This window comes from Mus pahari, chromosome 23 (assembly GCF_900095145.1).
Source record: "Mus pahari chromosome 23, PAHARI_EIJ_v1.1, whole genome shotgun sequence".
Taxonomy (NCBI): Eukaryota; Metazoa; Chordata; class Mammalia; order Rodentia; family Muridae; genus Mus; species Mus pahari.
In genome coordinates this window covers 8,071,508-8,088,998 of record NC_034612.1, presented here as the reverse complement: position 1 = coordinate 8,088,998, position 17,491 = coordinate 8,071,508, and the positions used below count along the sequence as shown (strand labels likewise).

The 17,491-nt window shown below is 51.5% G+C and overlaps 1 protein-coding gene and 1 non-coding gene across 2 annotated transcripts in view; both read right to left on the bottom strand.

Annotated features, from left to right (window-relative positions):
* Positions 1 to 387: 387 nt before the first annotated feature.
* Positions 388 to 519, bottom strand: LOC115063121. The gene has a single exon (XR_003843001.1). It is a non-coding gene; the product is annotated as a small nucleolar RNA SNORA17 (small nucleolar RNA).
* Positions 520 to 2,159: 1,640 nt separating this feature from the next.
* Positions 2,160 to 17,491, bottom strand: part of C23H12orf49 (chromosome 23 C12orf49 homolog) — a 20,083-nt gene continuing 4,751 nt past the window's right edge. Inside the window, exons 2-5 of the mRNA XM_021187088.2 lie at positions 11,722 to 11,878; positions 8,227 to 8,378; positions 7,909 to 8,022; positions 2,160 to 6,316 (exon numbers count right to left, since the gene is read on the bottom strand). Coding sequence (XP_021042747.1) covers positions 6,233 to 6,316; positions 7,909 to 8,022; positions 8,227 to 8,378; positions 11,722 to 11,878 — 507 coding nt within the window. The 3' untranslated portion in view covers positions 2,160 to 6,232. The remainder of the gene's footprint in view (positions 6,317 to 7,908; positions 8,023 to 8,226; positions 8,379 to 11,721; positions 11,879 to 17,491) is intronic.

Sequence of the window (17,491 nt, the reverse complement as noted above, 5' to 3'; positions counted from 1 at the left end):
CTCTCTCTCTCTCTCTCTCTCTCTCTCTCTCTCTCTCTCTCTCTCTTTCATTTCTCCATCATTTGCTCCTCTTAGAGGTGTCTAGGGTCTCTGAGTGTCTGGGGTCATCTCAGGAGTGGTCTCAGGAATGCTATCTCTCACTCGTGTATCCCCTAAGCAGGGGATATCTCAAGTATGGCCTTCTTACCTCCACCCCCAAGGCCCAAGCAGGGCCAGATTGATGGTCATATCAGGCCAGTTTCCTGGCGGGGGCCCCATGGCACCAGTCTGATGGTTATCTCAGGCTTGCTCCTCACCTGTCCAAAAGGCCTCACGTGAGGGTGTCTGTCTTGGGCTCACTCCTGTGGCGCTGGACTGGTGGTCATCTCGGGCTCACTTTCATTAGGGAATGTTAGGCTACACAACATTCAGATGTTCACAGGACAGAATTTTTAGTGTAGACCTAACTTCTCTCCGCTCTGCCACCTACTGGGGCACACGTGAAACAGCAGTCACACCTGCAAGGCCTCTGGGGGCGGGGCTTTTTATTCTTTTTTTGTTATCTGCACTCATGATTTTTTTTTTTCAGAATCAATAATATGCCCAAGAGATATGGACTATCCTTGATTTGTCAGCATTTCGGGGACAATGCAGCCAGTCCCCAGAGTTGCTGGATGCAGCTTAGCTCTGGCCTTGGAAGATGCCTGGGACCTATCTGTGATAAACAAAAAGACTTCTCTCCCCATCGGGTAAAAGCAGAGGAAGAGAAAGGGTTACCGGAGAGCCATTACAAAGGGCTGTAACCTCTCCTGGGTGTCACTTCTCCAGGAAGGGACATCTGAACATAAGCTCTGGGAGGAGTTGGCTCTAACCGGATAAAGTCAACCTGCCAGAAACACGGCACTGTAGAACAGCATGTAGCAGGAATCCATTTTTATTTATGAACGAATAATATAAAGTATACATTTAGACAAGGTGTGGCAGAACATCCTACCACAGCTGTGGGTATCCTTGGAGACCAGGAACTAAAGGGTTCAATTTAATTCTGGAGCTTTGCGTTCAGGGTTTCTACCTCGTAAGAGACTCCCATGCGTGCTGAGAGATGTCTAGAGAGGTCCTGCTTGGGAAATCTGACATGCTCTGGGCATCTCGGCCGGAGGCCACTGAGCACCTCAGGGCTGCGAGAAGGGAATCTGCGCTCGAAAGGCTGTGTCCCAGAATTTACGACCGGACCACAGCAGCAGTCTCCACAGGTGCAGGGCGGCAAGCATGACAAGCAAACGGTACCCAAGAAAATCAGAGACGATGAAGAGAACATCTGCCCAGCTTTGCTCTATCTCTGGATGCTTCCGTAAAGAGTCGCTTTAAGGACAACCGGAATCCCGACGGCTGGTACCCACCCTCCCCTGTGGAGAATACAGTCCACGGTGAGCAATGAAGAGACAGGGCTCTGGTCATGTTTACCTCAGTGCTGGGATGTCCTGAAGGTCAAAGGCAGGATGTGGGACCAATACATGTGTTAGAAGTCACTCTCATTGATAAGGACAAAGAGAAGCCAAAGCCAGAAAGACAAGTTTATCCAAGTTCATGGACACCTGGGCTCCTGTGAGGGGGAGTTCAGGATGCTGTTCACAGGTTCCAGACCACTGTTCTTACACAGTACACAAGCACCATGCACTCACACACAAGCACACACACATACACACACACATGGTCAGTGCATGGGACATGCCTACAGCCACGCACAGATCATCACATTTATCATCCGAATCACCAACATCTGAGAAAATATTTTATTAAAATTTTTTTTTAAAAAAAATAGCGATGGATGTGTTTCAGACAGGTGTCAGTATGAAACCCAAGCTGTCCTTGGTCTTGGATTTTCCAGACCAGCCTTTCCAAGTGCTGGAAACAGAACCACGTGCCACCCTGCCTGGTTCTATATCTTCTTTGATATCTACTAATACAACTATCAGTTTGTGTGTATTGATTCACAGTGAGCTGAACCCCTACCCCACATTTTGATTAAGCATTTATTATTTTGCCTCTTTCTTCCTATTGGTTACTATAGAACATTTTGAAATGAAGCCTGGAATAATTATATATTTATATATATATATATATATATATATATATATATATATATATATATATATCGCATATATATATCTATCGCTGCCCACCCCCCTTTGCCTTTGAGTTGGCAGTTTCTCTGCATCCCGGGCTAGCCTCAAACTATCTTCCACCATTAGCCTCCTGGGATTTAAACCTCAGCCCAGCCTCTTCTCGATAACACTCAAGCAATTGGCTCACAAACCTCTCTTTCTAATAGAGTTAAGGCAGTGGTTTGTAACACAGGAGCAGTCCCTCCCTGACCCTCCCTCAGCGGACATTTGGCAGTGTCTGGAATAGGGAAGATGCCACTTGTCCCTAATGGGTTGGGAGTCCATGATGCTGCTCCCTCCCTGGCCCACAGCATCTAGGACAGCCACGCCTCACATGCTGGCAGTGCTGCAGTAACTGAGCCCAGCTCTAGGTCACGGCGGTGCCCAAGGCTGAACTGAGATCTCCCAGCACTGAGCGCTGACTTCATTATTTCCCCACCCTGGAGAGATGCCATGCTAAAGTGCTGATTAAATTATGCTGTGATCCCCACAGGACACGCTCGCATAACAGCACATTCCTGCCTCCAGGCACCGTGCAGTTACCCTGCGCGGTGTGAGCTTGGTGAGTTCACCATCAGCCCAGCAGTATGAGCTGCAAGTCTGTGACCTAGTGGTGGCGGGCTCAATGAGTAGTTGGTGTCATGGACAGCCCCGTGTTATAGAACACAGCCGTGGCTGTTCTAAGAAGATAGGAATGTGTGTGTGTGTGTGTCTGTATAAACAAGCACCACGCAGATGTGTTTGTCCTGTCCTGTGTGGTTGTCATGTAGCCCTATAGATAACAGAGCACAGGAGGAGCCTGCCTTTGATTGGTGGGTTGATTTTCACCTGCCAAGTTGACAGGAAGGAGAAAGTTGTGGGTGCTTATTTCTGGGCTATGTGATTTTTAGTTTCGGGTGATTATTTTATCATTAGTGTCAGGTCCAAAAAACCAACCAAGCAAGCAACCTCAGGACAGATGCTAGCGATGTGCATGCTAGTCTGCCTATGGGTGTCCGGCTTAGTCGCCAGCTTCCCTTCCTCCCAGCTTCTCATCCCTTTAGAGCCCTGCCATTTTGGCCATGCACTCTTGGTCCTCCTTTCTCCCCATCCTCTGGACTCTTCCAGGTGCCTCTGTTTCCCTCCCCTCCTATCTACAACACAATCCCCTCAACCATACCTTGGAGCGGTCATGTCCTCTCTATACGATTAAATGGTCCCAAATTCCCTAATTAAAAAGCCAAGGCCCCCTCAAGTTCCTAATAACCACAACCAACGCTCTTCCACCCTCTAGCCCTTGACCCCTCATCCTTGCCTTACAGCTTCCCAGGAGCTGCCGACAATGGCCTCCCCGGAGGTCGGTTCTCACTCAGGACACCTCGGGGCACACTTTCAGGTCAACATGTGACCCCATTTTCTATATGAAAAATCACAGTTGAGAAGCAGTGGTCCCAGGCTCCAGCCACATTCCAGTCCTGGCTGTGAGAAGCGGCCAGCTTATGATTTACCTGCAATGCCCAAAGCTGGGAAGAACCGGACCCAGAATCCCAGTGTGTCACGGTTCCCTACAGCACACAGTCAGCCTTCAGGGCTTGTGAAGGACTCCATCATTGCCCTACAGGACCTCCTTTACTTCTTCAAGAATGCAGGCGTTATCCTTCACCCTCTTCAGGACCCTCTCTTGCTATTATGTTTCTCCTCTCAGAGGCATCCCAGCGGTCCCAGCAGGAAGCCCAGCGAACACGCATTCACACAGGAGAGAAGCGCTTGAGATCTGTCTGCAGCCCCTCCCATGTTATAATATTAAGCATCCTTTTCTAGTCTCAGCAAGTTCTCACCTCCTCTCTTCCCCAGAGTGACCGCTCCATAGACATCGTGACACAAAACTAACTACAGTCTCTGATCCTAGGAACCCCATCAAGGGAGCTCAAACACAACCTTTCAAGGGAGGTGGGCGGGGGCCCTTCACTGGCCAGTGCCACGCTTGTCTGAAATTCTGAGAATTTCTTAAGACACCCCCCCACCCCCACACACACACATACATACACACACACACACACACACACACACACACACACCCCTACTTGATTAAAGCACAAACCCACATTCCACAGCCACAGCCGATTTGAAAGTGACGTTTGTGTTATAGACTTCATGTGGATATAGATGGCCACTCTGCCCTCTCCTGTCTGGGACAACGGAAGGCCATCTGCTTTCAGGGGAGGTGATTCTGCACTAGAGGACATGGGGGTGGGATTCAAGGTGAGTTCCCGTGTGGGTCGGCTCATTGTGTCTTGGCTGTGGCTCAGGAGGGCCTGTCTCTTGCAATTGTCCTCATCAACTGAGTGAAGCATGAGCAGACTGGATTCTTGATCACAACGATGACGAGGCAGACTATAAACTCAGGGATGTACACAGAAATGCATTTCTGGTGCCAAGTCGGGGAGAGCTGGCAACAGATGTGACTGCTCATACTAAAACCTGGGTAACACTCTGAAAATGAACTCAAGGACGAGGCTGATCAATGCCACTGGCGACCAAGGGTGGACTCCTCCCAGGGGAGGAGAGTCAGGAGTTCAAGGCTGGTGTCAAACACATATAGCACATGTCGGAATGTGCCAGAACATTCCAGGATGTGCCAGAACGTGCAGGATCACCCAGTTCTTCCATCAAGTTTGAGTCAATACACCGTGAAGTCCAGAGCAAACAGAAGAGAATCGCTGGCATCTAATGCTAAAAATCAACTCCCTGGCCAGGGCCGTGGCTCAGGAATGGCAAGTTTGCCAATCACACACAAAGTCCTGGGTTTGATCCCAGCATGGCATGACAGAACAAAGCAACTGACAGTCAGTTTGCCCTTCCATAGAGCTGAGAGAATGCAATTCCAACGTGAACAGCAAGAGGAAGCAGGAGGGAGCGGAGGGAAATTCCATCTTGAAGGTACACAGAGCTGTGAAACAAGGCTCCACATGGCCACCGATAGGAAATCTTGAGACTCACGGCCCGCCCGTCCCAGGTCAACCTGAACCAAAACCACAAAACACCGTGGCCCACCAAGGGTGGGTGAAAGTTCTGGGGAGGAAGTGTGTGCTAATGGCTGGCCTGTAAGCAGGACAGGAGAGTGCAGGAGGAGGTGTCCTGACCTTAGGCTTCAAACCTCCGTTTCAGTTGCTGTAACAACTGTCCTGTGAGCATGGAACACGGACCTGCCTTTGGGACGCTCCCTAGACTGTGGCTACCACATTCATCTCCCACTGTAAAACTCGCTATAGACGGAACTAAGAGCTGGGGCTTTTCTTTATAAACGCCACCAGGTGTGGAGAGCAGCCAAGAATGAATGGCTGCCGCATGCGCACGCGTGTGTGTGTGTGTGTGTGTGTGTGTGTGTGTGTGTGTGTGTGTGTATGTGTGCACACACACAGTCGCCAGTCCCCCTTGGCCTCTGTGACAGACAAGGGAAAGGCTCCCCTGCCCTGAGGGCAGAGGGGTCTCAAGGAGACACAGCAAACTCCACCGGGAGAGTCAGCCAGGGATTCAAGCTTCCTGTTTACCACTTCAGTATATAAGCACACTGACGCAGCTCTACATAGGCTCGGTGGGGACTAGCACCTCCCTGAGGCTTCAGGCTCCCCTGAATGTCGGGATATGGATACAAGGGCCTGCTGGTCAGATGTTAAAACAGAACCAGAACTGAGTCTGTACACCCACACTCCTGGAGACTAACTTTCATCCAGGGAAGGAGCATGCTGGTGACACTCAGGAACTGAGAGCAACGGTCACCTCCTCCAATGTATTCATCTGGACAGACAGAGGTGTCCTGCACCAAAAAAATTTAAAAATAACCGCACCTTCCACCCCTCTGAAAAGTCAATAAATAACTACAACGTAGGAGCAAAACAGAAGCAAGCGCCTGGCCTCTGACCAGCAGTCCCAGGGCCCTGCAAGGTGCCAGGACCTCGTCCAGCCTGCTCTATAGAACGGCTCCGCCCGTCTGCTCCAGCTGTCGGAGGGAGCCGGAGACACCCCAAGCCACAAGGACCCTTGTGTGGCTTTCTCCTTCATTACTCCAGTGGACCAGCCTGGTTCTGGGTGTGTATCTCTGTCGGGCCTCATGCCGGGAAGAGTTCGGGCGGGCTCTCTCCGTAGCAGTACTTGGCTATGGGGTCGCGGTACGTGTTCTCGTGTTGCACGCTCTGTTGGCGAAGGAAGACAGGAGCGTGTTAGAGAGGGTCAGCTGCAGCGACAGCCACGGTCCCTGCCCGACCTCTAGCATGCCTAGAAGGTTTCGAGGGACTATTCTAGCATGACATAGGATATTGTTGGCTCTGAATGCCACCAAATAGATAGGACATCCCTTTGCCATTTCTCCTCTGCCCGCCAGGGAGCTCCTGAACAGTTTCACCGCAGGCTGGGCATTCTGAGACTACTCCATCCATTCGAAAAGAGCAGGTGAGATGGCCAGGGGCTAACACAGGGCTTGCTCCCAAGTCTGAGAGCCTTAGCTCCATCCCCAGAACCCACAGAGGAGAATGAGAAGCGAGCTGTAGTGCTGTCCTCTGACCTCCGTGTGCACGTGGTGATGTGCCCCAGCCCCAATAGTAAATATGAAAAGAACAGACAAAATAAATCTGAAACAGACAGAGATATGGTGGAGCAGTGAGATCGGCCGCTGACCCTGTGGTGGGACAGACCCAGTCCCTGGTGGAGTCCTGACACGTCAAAAATGCAGTCACGCACTAAGGGCTTGTGCACTAATATCCACCCCAAGATCGCCCTGGCTGGGCACAGCAAGTGAGGTTGAGCCCAGATGATGCCCGCTCCTGCCTCCCCCCCCCCCCAGCAATTTCTTCTCCTACAAGCAATTTGAGGCTTTGGCTGATCTAGAGCTCATTAATTATCTCCTACCAAAGCCATGTGTCCATATTAATTTCACCTGAGAGATTCGCTGCCCGGGCTCTGAGCCCTAGAGCCAAGTGACCATTGAAAACTATCTCTATTTGCACAAGAGGAAGTGACTTGTGGCTCGGGTCAGCTGCAGGAGCCTCCCCTGTCGGTTCCCTCTGCCAGCGTGGGTCAGGAAAAGCAAGTGAACCGACTTCCTTTCCCACCCACTCACCTGAGAAGCTGCCCCCCCCCCATGGAGACCAGTGGAATTTCACATTCTCTCCTCTCCCTCTATCCTGTCCCAGGACGTTCTCAAGGAAACCAGAGACAGGAAAGAGGATTAACCAGCACAGAGCCGGAGCATATCCTAGAGCGGTGTGCTTGTGTAAGAGACATGTGGTTGTCGGAGAAAGGGCAGAGACAAGTGCCTAGCCAGAAAGACTGGGTAGACAAGATGGCTTGAAAGGTGCTGGCCGCCAAGACTTGGTCCTTGGGATACACATTGGTGCAGGCAAAGAACGGACGCTCACAAGTTGTCCTCTGACTTGTATCTATGGCTCTGAGCCCAGGATAAACAGAAAAGGGGAGATAAACAGAGATGGGGTTGTGATGGGGGCAGAGGCCCTCCAGCGCGCTCCCTGCTGTGAGGACAGAATACTCAATGGCAGGCTGTGTGTGTGCCTGAACCTCCCATCCCCTCGGACCCTGAACCTCCACAACTCTGGCCTAGGACAAGTGACTACTACCTCCTCTCAATGGCTGGTACTGGATCTGACTCACTCGCCCCCTAACACAGCAGGACACGTCAGTGAAGCCCCTTTCCACCCTGGCTCTACCCAGATCGGTCAGCTAGGGCTCTCCAGCTCTGTCTCCCTCTTCCGTCCCCGGCACCGCTTCTGACCTGGGAGGAGGTCCTGCATTTAGCCAAGCACAGTTCGAAGTGGTCTTCAACTGCCATGAAGAGGTTCTGGAAGGCCACAGCTGCCCGGTTGAGGAAGCGCTCCAGGAGAAGTTGCTATGGAAACAAGGGGAGGGCAAGAAGGAGCCCAGTCTCTCTCATTCACCAGATATGTGGTTAGCAATAGCATTGTCCTCTCTGCAAAGGAACCCTGAGGCAGGGAGACCAGCTCCTCCCTTGGGAGAGGCCACTGAACCATCAGAACGCTTCGAGAGATGCCCAGCCACCCCCCTAAGATGCACAGAACACAAGGGCCCGTACCTTGCTGGGTTGCAGGCAGCAGGAGACGCAGTACTCATAGGCTTCGCAGCAGCCGTTGGCCAGGCACCCGTCACAGCAGTACTGCTTTGTGCTGGGGATGCTGACGTCGCAACAGCCATTCGCCAGCAGGTCCTTCCTCTCGCAGACATAGCCTGAAACCAGAGGCAGAGCTCAGTGGGAAGCTAGCCACCTGTGCACCCTCTGAGGATGAAGAAGTGCACAGGAAAAAGGCAGGCAGGAGCCAGGACACCCAAGCATCAGGACCAGACGTGGAAGCAACGCGTCCAGGGCTGGCTTCGTTCACCTGGGCAGAGGATGACGGGAAGTCGGACCCCTCAGTCATCGCTAGATCCAAGTTGTTACCACACTCTGCCCCTTTCCAGTCTACTGCTTTAGTGTGAGCTTGTTGCCAGGCCAAGCCCTGCCCATGCAGCTGGGATGCTAACGTAAGCACGCAGCCTTTCACCTGGGCTTCTTTCAAAAAAAAAGCCCAAGACAGGAAACGCAGCACCCATTCACAAAAATTAGTGCTTTGTGGATTTAAAAGGCAAGCAAGTGGTTTTTGATGGCTCGTGGCTGTTGTGGTCATCTGAAGGGGCTGCTAAAACAGGAGGCCACAGTCAACCTTCATGACTCTGCTTCTGGTGTTTGCACACCAACACGGGGAGACACAACCACAACCACCCCCTAGAATTAGGGATGTTGTCAAATCCTCAAAAGAGAGAAAAACCTAATTCGCTCCACAACTGTGAAAACTCCAATCACACAGATATGCGCATAGAACGCCATGTCAGCCAGGCTCCCTCACTGGGACTACTTAACCGCTCAGGGCTTCTAGGCAGATCGTTCCCTGCACCACGCGGAACAGGACAGAAAAATATGTAAGTCTACGAGGGCCACCACCCAACCTCTAACACGCCCCCGGTGGCCATTTAGGTCCTCAGGTATGTGTGTATGTGAGAGAGCCTCAGGTGTATGGGGAGATAGGGGGTGTCAGGTGTATGTGTGGACCCTCAGGTGTATGCAGGGGCCCTCAGGTGTATGCAGGGGGCCTCTGGTGTGTGTGTATGTGGACCCTAAGGTGTGTGCCGGGGCCTTCTGCTGTGTATGGGGAGCCCCTTAGGTGTGCGCTGGGGCTCTCAGGTGTGTGTGTGTGTAGACCCTAAGGTGTGTGCCGGGGCCTTCTGGTGAGTATGGGGAGCCCCTCGTGTGTGTGCAGGGGCCCGCAGCTGCGCAGCAGCTGGTCCCAACCAGCCAGTCTGAGCTCCCCAGCTCTGTCCTCAAGAGAACGAGGCTGATGGAGGATGACTTGTTTTTTAGAACTGCTCTGGAAAACAAGGTCTGTGTGGGAGCTGGCAGAAGACTGGCGATCAGGGACACCAGAGGGCCCTCAAGACTTGGGAGACCAGGGGAGACGCCAACCTCTCCCAGCGCAGGGAGAGCCTGGCGTCTGTTGTTTCTGCTGCTGCGGCGGCGCTGCTGCTGCATCTCAGGGGTGGAGAGATGAACATTCTGATGTCCTGGTAAACACTTCCTTCCCAGATGCCCCAACTCACGCTGTTGACAAAGCTTCTAAATGGAATTCCCAAGAGCCCGTGCGTTCCTCTGGATTCTACCCCGAAGGAGAGCAACATGACAACTCTGTCTGTGTAAAGAATACCGTGCACCCCGATGCCACCCACCGACACTAGCTGTCCTTTCCTCTGGGAAGCTGGAAACTACCATCTCAGGCCTTGTCCTACCGTTACCAACTCTGAGATCTCGGCTTTGAGCTCTGGTACTCACTTCTCCGTGACCAGGACTAATCTCTGGCGAGGGCAAGCTCACCCAGGCCTCTCTCCCCATGTGTCATGCAAAAATTACCTTTTACTTTCTGAAGTCATTCTTACGTTTAATTGGATGTGTGAGTACACATGAGTGCAAATTCCTGCAGAGACCACAAGAGGGAGGCCACCCATTTCTCCAACTCTTTCTTATCTGATACACACACACACACACACACACACACACACACACACACACACACACACTCACACAATACATAGGAATTGGTCATCATGATGTTTCAGTACACATATACACCAGCCAGCGGTGGCTCGTGCCTTGAATCCCAGAGCCCAGGAGAGATGGGCATATCTCTCTGAGTTCAAGGCCAGCCTGGTCTATAGAGAGAGCTCCAGGACAGCCAGGGCCGCACAGAGAAAGCCTGTGGTGCTTATCGGCTCTAAGGATGTTATTGTTACCAAGTCCTGAGAGACTAGGGCAGGCAAATGTGTTGGTCTTGCCTGGGAAATTAACTTCCAGCTTTTGAAAAGTTTGTGACTCTAATTGGCTATCTTGTTTAACAGTGCTGTTACCCTGGCGACACAGCGGCATCTCGTTGCTAAACAGCATCAACAGTTGCAAGTTTTCTTTATTAAACCACTTCCCCCATATTTGTAAAGGCAAAGTAAAACCTGCCGCCCCGTGGGATTTTTATTGATTAAGAAGCTGAGTATTGACTTTTATATATGTATATATATATGTGTGTGTGTATATCTGAAGGAGTGTGAGTCTTTGTCTGACCTAAATTAACCATTTGTAGCTATGATAAAAACTGCCACCTAACACTAAAACATCCTGCTGTCCTCTGACTGCTACATACATGACATGGTGTACACAGATACAGACACACACAGACACAGACACACACAGACACACACAGACACACGCAGACACACACAGACAGACACACACACACAGACACACACAGACACACACAGACACAGACACACACAGACAGATACACATATACAGAGACCACACACACACACACACACACACACAGACACAGACACACACACACACAGACACACACAGACACACACACACAGACACACACAGACACACACAGACACACACAGACACAGACACACACAGACACACACAGACACAGACACACACAGACAGATACACATATACAGAGACCACACACACACACACACACACACACACATACACAGACACAGACAGATACACATATACACACAGAGACCACACACACACACAGACACACACATACACACACACATACACATACCACACAGAGAGAGACACACACAGACACACATATCACACACAGAGACACACATAGACAGACACACATAGACACAGACACAGACACACACACACACACACACACACGGTGTACACAACACACACACATACACACACACACAAACACACACACACACACACCAATTAGAGAGACAGAGCGAGGAACCCCATGCCTGTGCCTGGTAGGCAGTGGCCTGGCTCTGAGGCCAAGGCTGGTGCTGTAGGCAGAGGGAACTGCTAGGAGCCTGGGTGCTCAGCCAAGCCTCCCAGGGGCTGCTGCAGGGAGCCTGGGATGGAGAGGAGAGTACCCTGAAGACTAGCAAAGAGGGCAAAAGCACTGGGAGGGAAGGCTATGAAACCCAGAGTGCCTGGGCCTTGAGTGCAGGGAGGGAGGCGTACCCAGCTCGTCTGTGAGGAGGTGCTTCCCTTGAACGGAGTTCCGGCACTGGTTGCTGGGTCGGCTGCTGTTGCCTAGGTTAAACTGCACCTTCCAGGGGATGGGCTGTTCCCGGTCTTGAACCTGGAGGAGGTTCCGGTCTCTCACGGCCCTCTCTTCCTGCAAGGAGACCAAAGCGGGAGAGGAGGGTTCAAGGTGCTTTTCCTGCATTTTCTTACTTGCCCAAAAGGCATCTATACCTCCAGCTCTCTACTCTTGACCCAACCCTCGGGCACAGGTGCCGTCTATGTCATCAGGAAAACCTGGCACGTTAAAGTGACTGCATTGATGTGCAGGGCCCCGGAAGCAGACAGAAGATTCTATGAAATTCTAGGGGGAGAAGCAAAGCCTTATCTCTCTGCCAGCAACTTAAGTTTTTAGATACTAATACACACACCACGGAACAGAGCACAACGCAGAACCTTTACAACCAGGAGGAACTATGTAATTATAATCATCTCGGGCTGTCGCCTGATACCTCTAGACGAGGAGGCCTCAGCCGCATAAGTGACAAGGACTCACATCCAAAACTGAATGGGGTTGGAGATGACTTCAGGGCCAGACGAAGCCTGACAACCCGCAAGGCTCATCCTGTTTGACAGCATGGGGCGCTCATCCTTAGGATGCCTTCCAGATGTCTTTCTGCCTACACAGCCCTTTGCCTAGCTGAGCCAGGTGAGGAGTGGCCCCTGGGTGAGGGCCTGGATCCCTTCTCCTAGACTGGAACCACACCACTGAGCTAGGAGGAGGAGCCCAGCTGCTATGAAGTCAGTGAAGCACTAGGTGGCCACATCTTTGGAAGCTTCTAGCCATGAATGTATAACAAAAGACCTCTAAAAGGCCCTCTCCCCTTGTGCTTTTCATCCTGTAGTTCAGGCTTGCCTGGAACTCATAGCACCCCTCCTGCCTCGGCCTCCTAAGTGCTGTGATTACAGGTCTGAGGCACCATGGCCTGTTGGTTTTGGAGGTTTTAAGGCAGGGCCACCCTCTGCAGCCCCAACTGGCCCCCAGGTCCTCCTACAGCCTGCCAGGGGCTGGGTCTACAGGATTATGGTGTGCACCACCATGCCAGCTACCCTGACGGCTTTGTTTTTAAGCCTCACTAAGGTTGCTCTGTGACTATGAAGACCCTGCGCATTGCATCGGATGGTGACACAAGACAGTTCAGGGAAACGGACAGGATCTTTGTAATTACTGTGGGAAGGCAACCGGGGAAGTTGGTGAAGTTGAATATGCGCAAACCTTGCTCTAGGAACCGGTTTACTGAGGGCCATCCCACAGAAACCACACGCCAATAGTAGGAAAAACATAAACAGAACAAAACAAAAACAACAACAAAAACCTAGAAACCCAACACCACGGAAATGTCTGACTAAACACTAGCAGAGACACACTATTATCAGAGCTAAGTTCTCATGACCCCTCCCCGCATGTTCACCTCTGACCTGTGACCTCTGACCCCGGCATCACCATCGGCTGCTCTCCACACTAATTGGATAGTAAAGCATTTCCAAGGGCCCATGTTATCTAGACAATCACGTTGCCATGGACCCACCATGTTAATGTGCCATCGTTAAGAAAACACAGTCTCCACGGGCCAGCAGAACATCCTGGTTCTGCTCCCGGGATGACCCTGCAGTTCAGTGTGGGGGTGTGTAAGACAGGCCTGTCAACCTTGCAGATGGAAGTGCCAGACAGTGCCTAACCTCCCCAAAGTTTGATGCACCCTCTAAGGCATCCCCAGCTGGCCTTTCTCCTACCATAAGCCCGGCAGGACTGGGTTCCCCTTCCTCAGTCTGCTCAATGTAAAACAGTCTCTTCAAGATGGCTTTCCTGTGGCCTGCCTTTCCTTTTTTGGTTCTTTCAAAGGATATGGCTAGGTGGCACAAGACAGGACGGGTAGCTGTTACCCCAGTGACAGAAAGAGAGGGGCTGAGTGCTAGAGCGGTGGGAGACAGGGACCCCCCTTAGGTGCAGCCTGGCGATCAGGAGAGGACCTTAGCTGAAGTCTGAAGCAATGGATCCCAGAAGGATCGCCACCATGGACCCTGTTCCTGGTGAACAGGAGGGCAGTTCTCGAGCACCTGAACTTGTCAAACATGAATATTCAAAACCTCTGCCGTGGGTCTTATGTGGCTAAATCGTGGCTGTGGTACACTTTTGGAGGCAGGGTGGAAGGGACAAGAGATCATCTTCCACCCAATGGGTTACTGGACTTCCCTACAGAGTTCCCTCGGGCTGTCTCATCTTCGAGCACTTCACCAAGTATATGATTTTCTTCATTCCAGATCCATTCAAAGCTGGGCGTGGCAGCAGGCATCTTTAATCCAGTCCTCCAGAGGCAGAGGCAGAGGCAGGTGAATCTCTGCGGGTTCAAAGCCAGCCTGGCCTATCTACACAGAGATGATTCTGGACAGCCAGGGCTACAGTGAGAAACCCTGTCTCACATAACAATGAAAAAAAATCCATTCAAAGGGGATTTTCACCAAGTGCCACGGACACTTTAGACAAGTGCTCCAATGGGCTGCTGACAAAGGCTTCTGTGTGAATCAGAGCCACCCAACCCTGGAGATGTTAGCTGTCCACAGATCCTGCAGAGGAAAGATGGGACCAGAAGCGGGCAGAAGCACGGGAGAATGTTCCCAGTAAACAGCTGCGGAGCCTGCACAGCTGAGGGACATGGCCTCTCCTCAGATTTTCAAGAGGTTAATTAGAAGTGTGCCGTGTTAGGTTTTATGGGTAATCATGACCGTCGAATGAGAGACATGTCCCATGGACGTGGTCCAGCACGAGAATCGACGACCTATTTGACCTCGGAATCTCAACAGAGGAGATAAAGACAGAAGTCATCTCTAACAGCTAAAGTCAGAGAACTGTAGTCTGACAATGGAGAATTATAGCTGCGAAGAATCATAAAGGACTTTTTTTTAAAAAGATTTATTTATTTATTTATTTATTTATTTTATGTATATGAGTACACTGTGGCTGTCTTCAGACACACCAGAAGAGGGCATCAGACCCCATTACAGATGGTTGTGAGCCACCATGTGGTTGCTGGGAACTGAACTCAGGACCTTTGGAAGAGCAGTTGGTGCTCTTAACCGCTGAGCCATCTCTCCAGCCACCACCCCCCATAAAGAACTCTTAAAAACGAGATTACTTTTATTATTTGTGTGTATGTGGGGGTGGGAGTTTGCACACAGAAGCCAGAAGAAGGTATAGGATCCCACGAAACTAGAATTAGAGAACCCAGGTGCTCTGCAAAAGCAGGCAGCACTCTTAGCCACAGAGCCACCTCTGCAGACCCCCCCCCCCCCCGAGAGTTTGTAAAGATGGGGAAACACTTGTAAGTTAAGCATGGGGGAGGGAGGACGACAGCACACCTCAAGTGAGAGAAGCAAAACCATTCAGATGAAACAGGAAGAAACAATACCCAAATGTCGCAGTAGCCCTTCCTGTGGGTGACCCCTGTGCCCATGCCAGGCCTCGAAAATGTTGCAGAGCTCAAGTCTTTGTTGGTACCCAGTTTGAAATTGGGGTTGGGTAAGGGGAGCACCACAGGGGGCAGCTCTCTGCACTCACCACACCTTATACAATGCCTATGTGGTGGTTTGAGTAAGAATGCCCCCCACCAGGTTCAAGTATTTGAATACATGTACTTGGTCCCCAGTGGGAAGAACTTTTTGGGAAGGATTAAGAGGCGTGGCCTTGGAGGAGGAGGCATATCCCTGGGAGCGGGGCTCTGAGGTTTCAAAAGCACAAGTTAGCTCTCCCTGCCTAGTTAGTGGTTTGGATCAAGATGTGAGCTCTCTGCTACTGCTCCAGCACTCTGCCGCCATGCTCCCTGTCATGCCGGTCATGGACTCTAACTCTCTGAAACTCTAAGCCAGCCAGACTGCCCAGGTCACAGTGTACAATCAGAGAAATAGAAAAACAACACAGACAACCTCAGACAATCTGCATCTTTACAGCAGAACTCACTGACCTACCTACCCTCCCTCCCTCCCTCCCTCCCACTCCTGCAGCAGATGGCAGACACCCAGGGAGTAGACTTCAGTGCCCACTCTGCCTCCACCCCCATCCCCTGTGCACAGTGCTGTGCCCAGGCCACCCAGCGCCACTCACCGTCCCTAACACTCTCCCCTGATGGCATCCTCTCTGCCCTCCCATCTCTCTAACAATTTAAATTATCCCCTAAAGCATTAATTAGGATAAAAACCAAAGAAAAGAGGCATCTCAGGATCCAAGGCAACGGGGGCAGCAGCTGTCTGGGCAGAGACCGTTGTGCAAGCTTGAGAAGCCTCAGGGATGCAGAGCCAAGGAGCCTGGGGGTGGGGGTGGGGGTGGGATTGTGTATACCACAGCCTCCTCTCTATTTGAGATGAGCATTTTTTCTTCCTAGCCCACCTCCACATCAGAGATTTGAGGGGAAGGCCAGGCCAGGTGAGACCAGCTGGGCACCCAGTTGCAGGGTGGCAGGTGGCAGTCAGCCAAGAAAGAAACCAAGTCAGGACAGGACCAACTCGCAATAGCACAGCACAGAGGAGGGCTGTGTGCTGAGGTGGGAGCTAGGCAGCCCGTGGTGCCTTCTTCTGCATACTGAACTCTGGCTGACAGTTGAGTTACCAGCTAAACTAGCCAGCCCCGCCCCTCCCCCTTCTCACTCAGAGGAATGAGTGGTCAGTGGTAAGTTTATAAGACTTGGGAGAGAGGCTGCTCCCTCAGAGACAGCTGACAGTTCTCCACTGCCAAAGATAAAGTGCAAATCCAGGGAAAATCAGATGTTTGGAGAGTGTTTCCTCCCCTGAGCTTGTTAACTTCCATTAGCTGTGACATGAACAAGCATGGTATATAATGTGACAGAAGTGTGTCACCGTTTGATAGAGCTGCGAAGATCTCTTCACAGAGCAGGACATTCCCGAGTGCTTGTGAGTGGATAGGCCGCGCTCAGAGCCCATGTGTGCACACTGACATACAGTTCACCTTCCAAAGCCGCACTCAGCAGCTCACCCAAGGGCATATCCCAGTGGCTTTAGTAAGGTCACAGTGAGGTAGCTGTTACCACAGTCACAACTGAGAACACCTTCATGGACTTGCTCTCCCTCTCGGCCCTAAACAATCTCCAGGCTACTTCCTGTCTGAAAATGTATTGCATTTTCATTCATTCATTCATTCATTCATTCATTCATTCATTTATATATTGTGTGTGTAATGTTGCGGGGAAGGAAAGAGTGCATAAGGTCATGGGACAGTTTGGGGGAATCCTTCCTTCCCATCATGTCGGTCCCCCAGGATTGAATTTAGGTTGTCCGGCTTGGTGGCAAGCACTTTCACCCGCTAAGCCATCTCAGCAGCCCACTGGGTTCTGAGAATTCATCCGTAAGCAGGAGCTCTCACTGTGGGTCCTCATTGGCTTGGACCCACAATCAATCGGTCATTTTCCCAGCCTCCTCCTCAGGGAGCCAGCAGCTGTATCTGCCCAGGGCAGGAAAGAATCTGCTCTAGGGCGAATGCTAATGGCTCATGCCCGAATGTGCTGAGAGCACCTTCCACCATAACCTGTTACTGCTGGGACAAGTTGTCACCACAGCTGAACACAGCCAACACGGTTTAAGTGTTATTTCAAAACTAACCTCACAGCCGGGTGTGGTGGCGCACGCCTTTAATCCCAGCACTCGGGAGGCAGAGGCAGGCAGATTTCTGAGTTCGAGGCCAGCCTGGTCTACAGAGTGA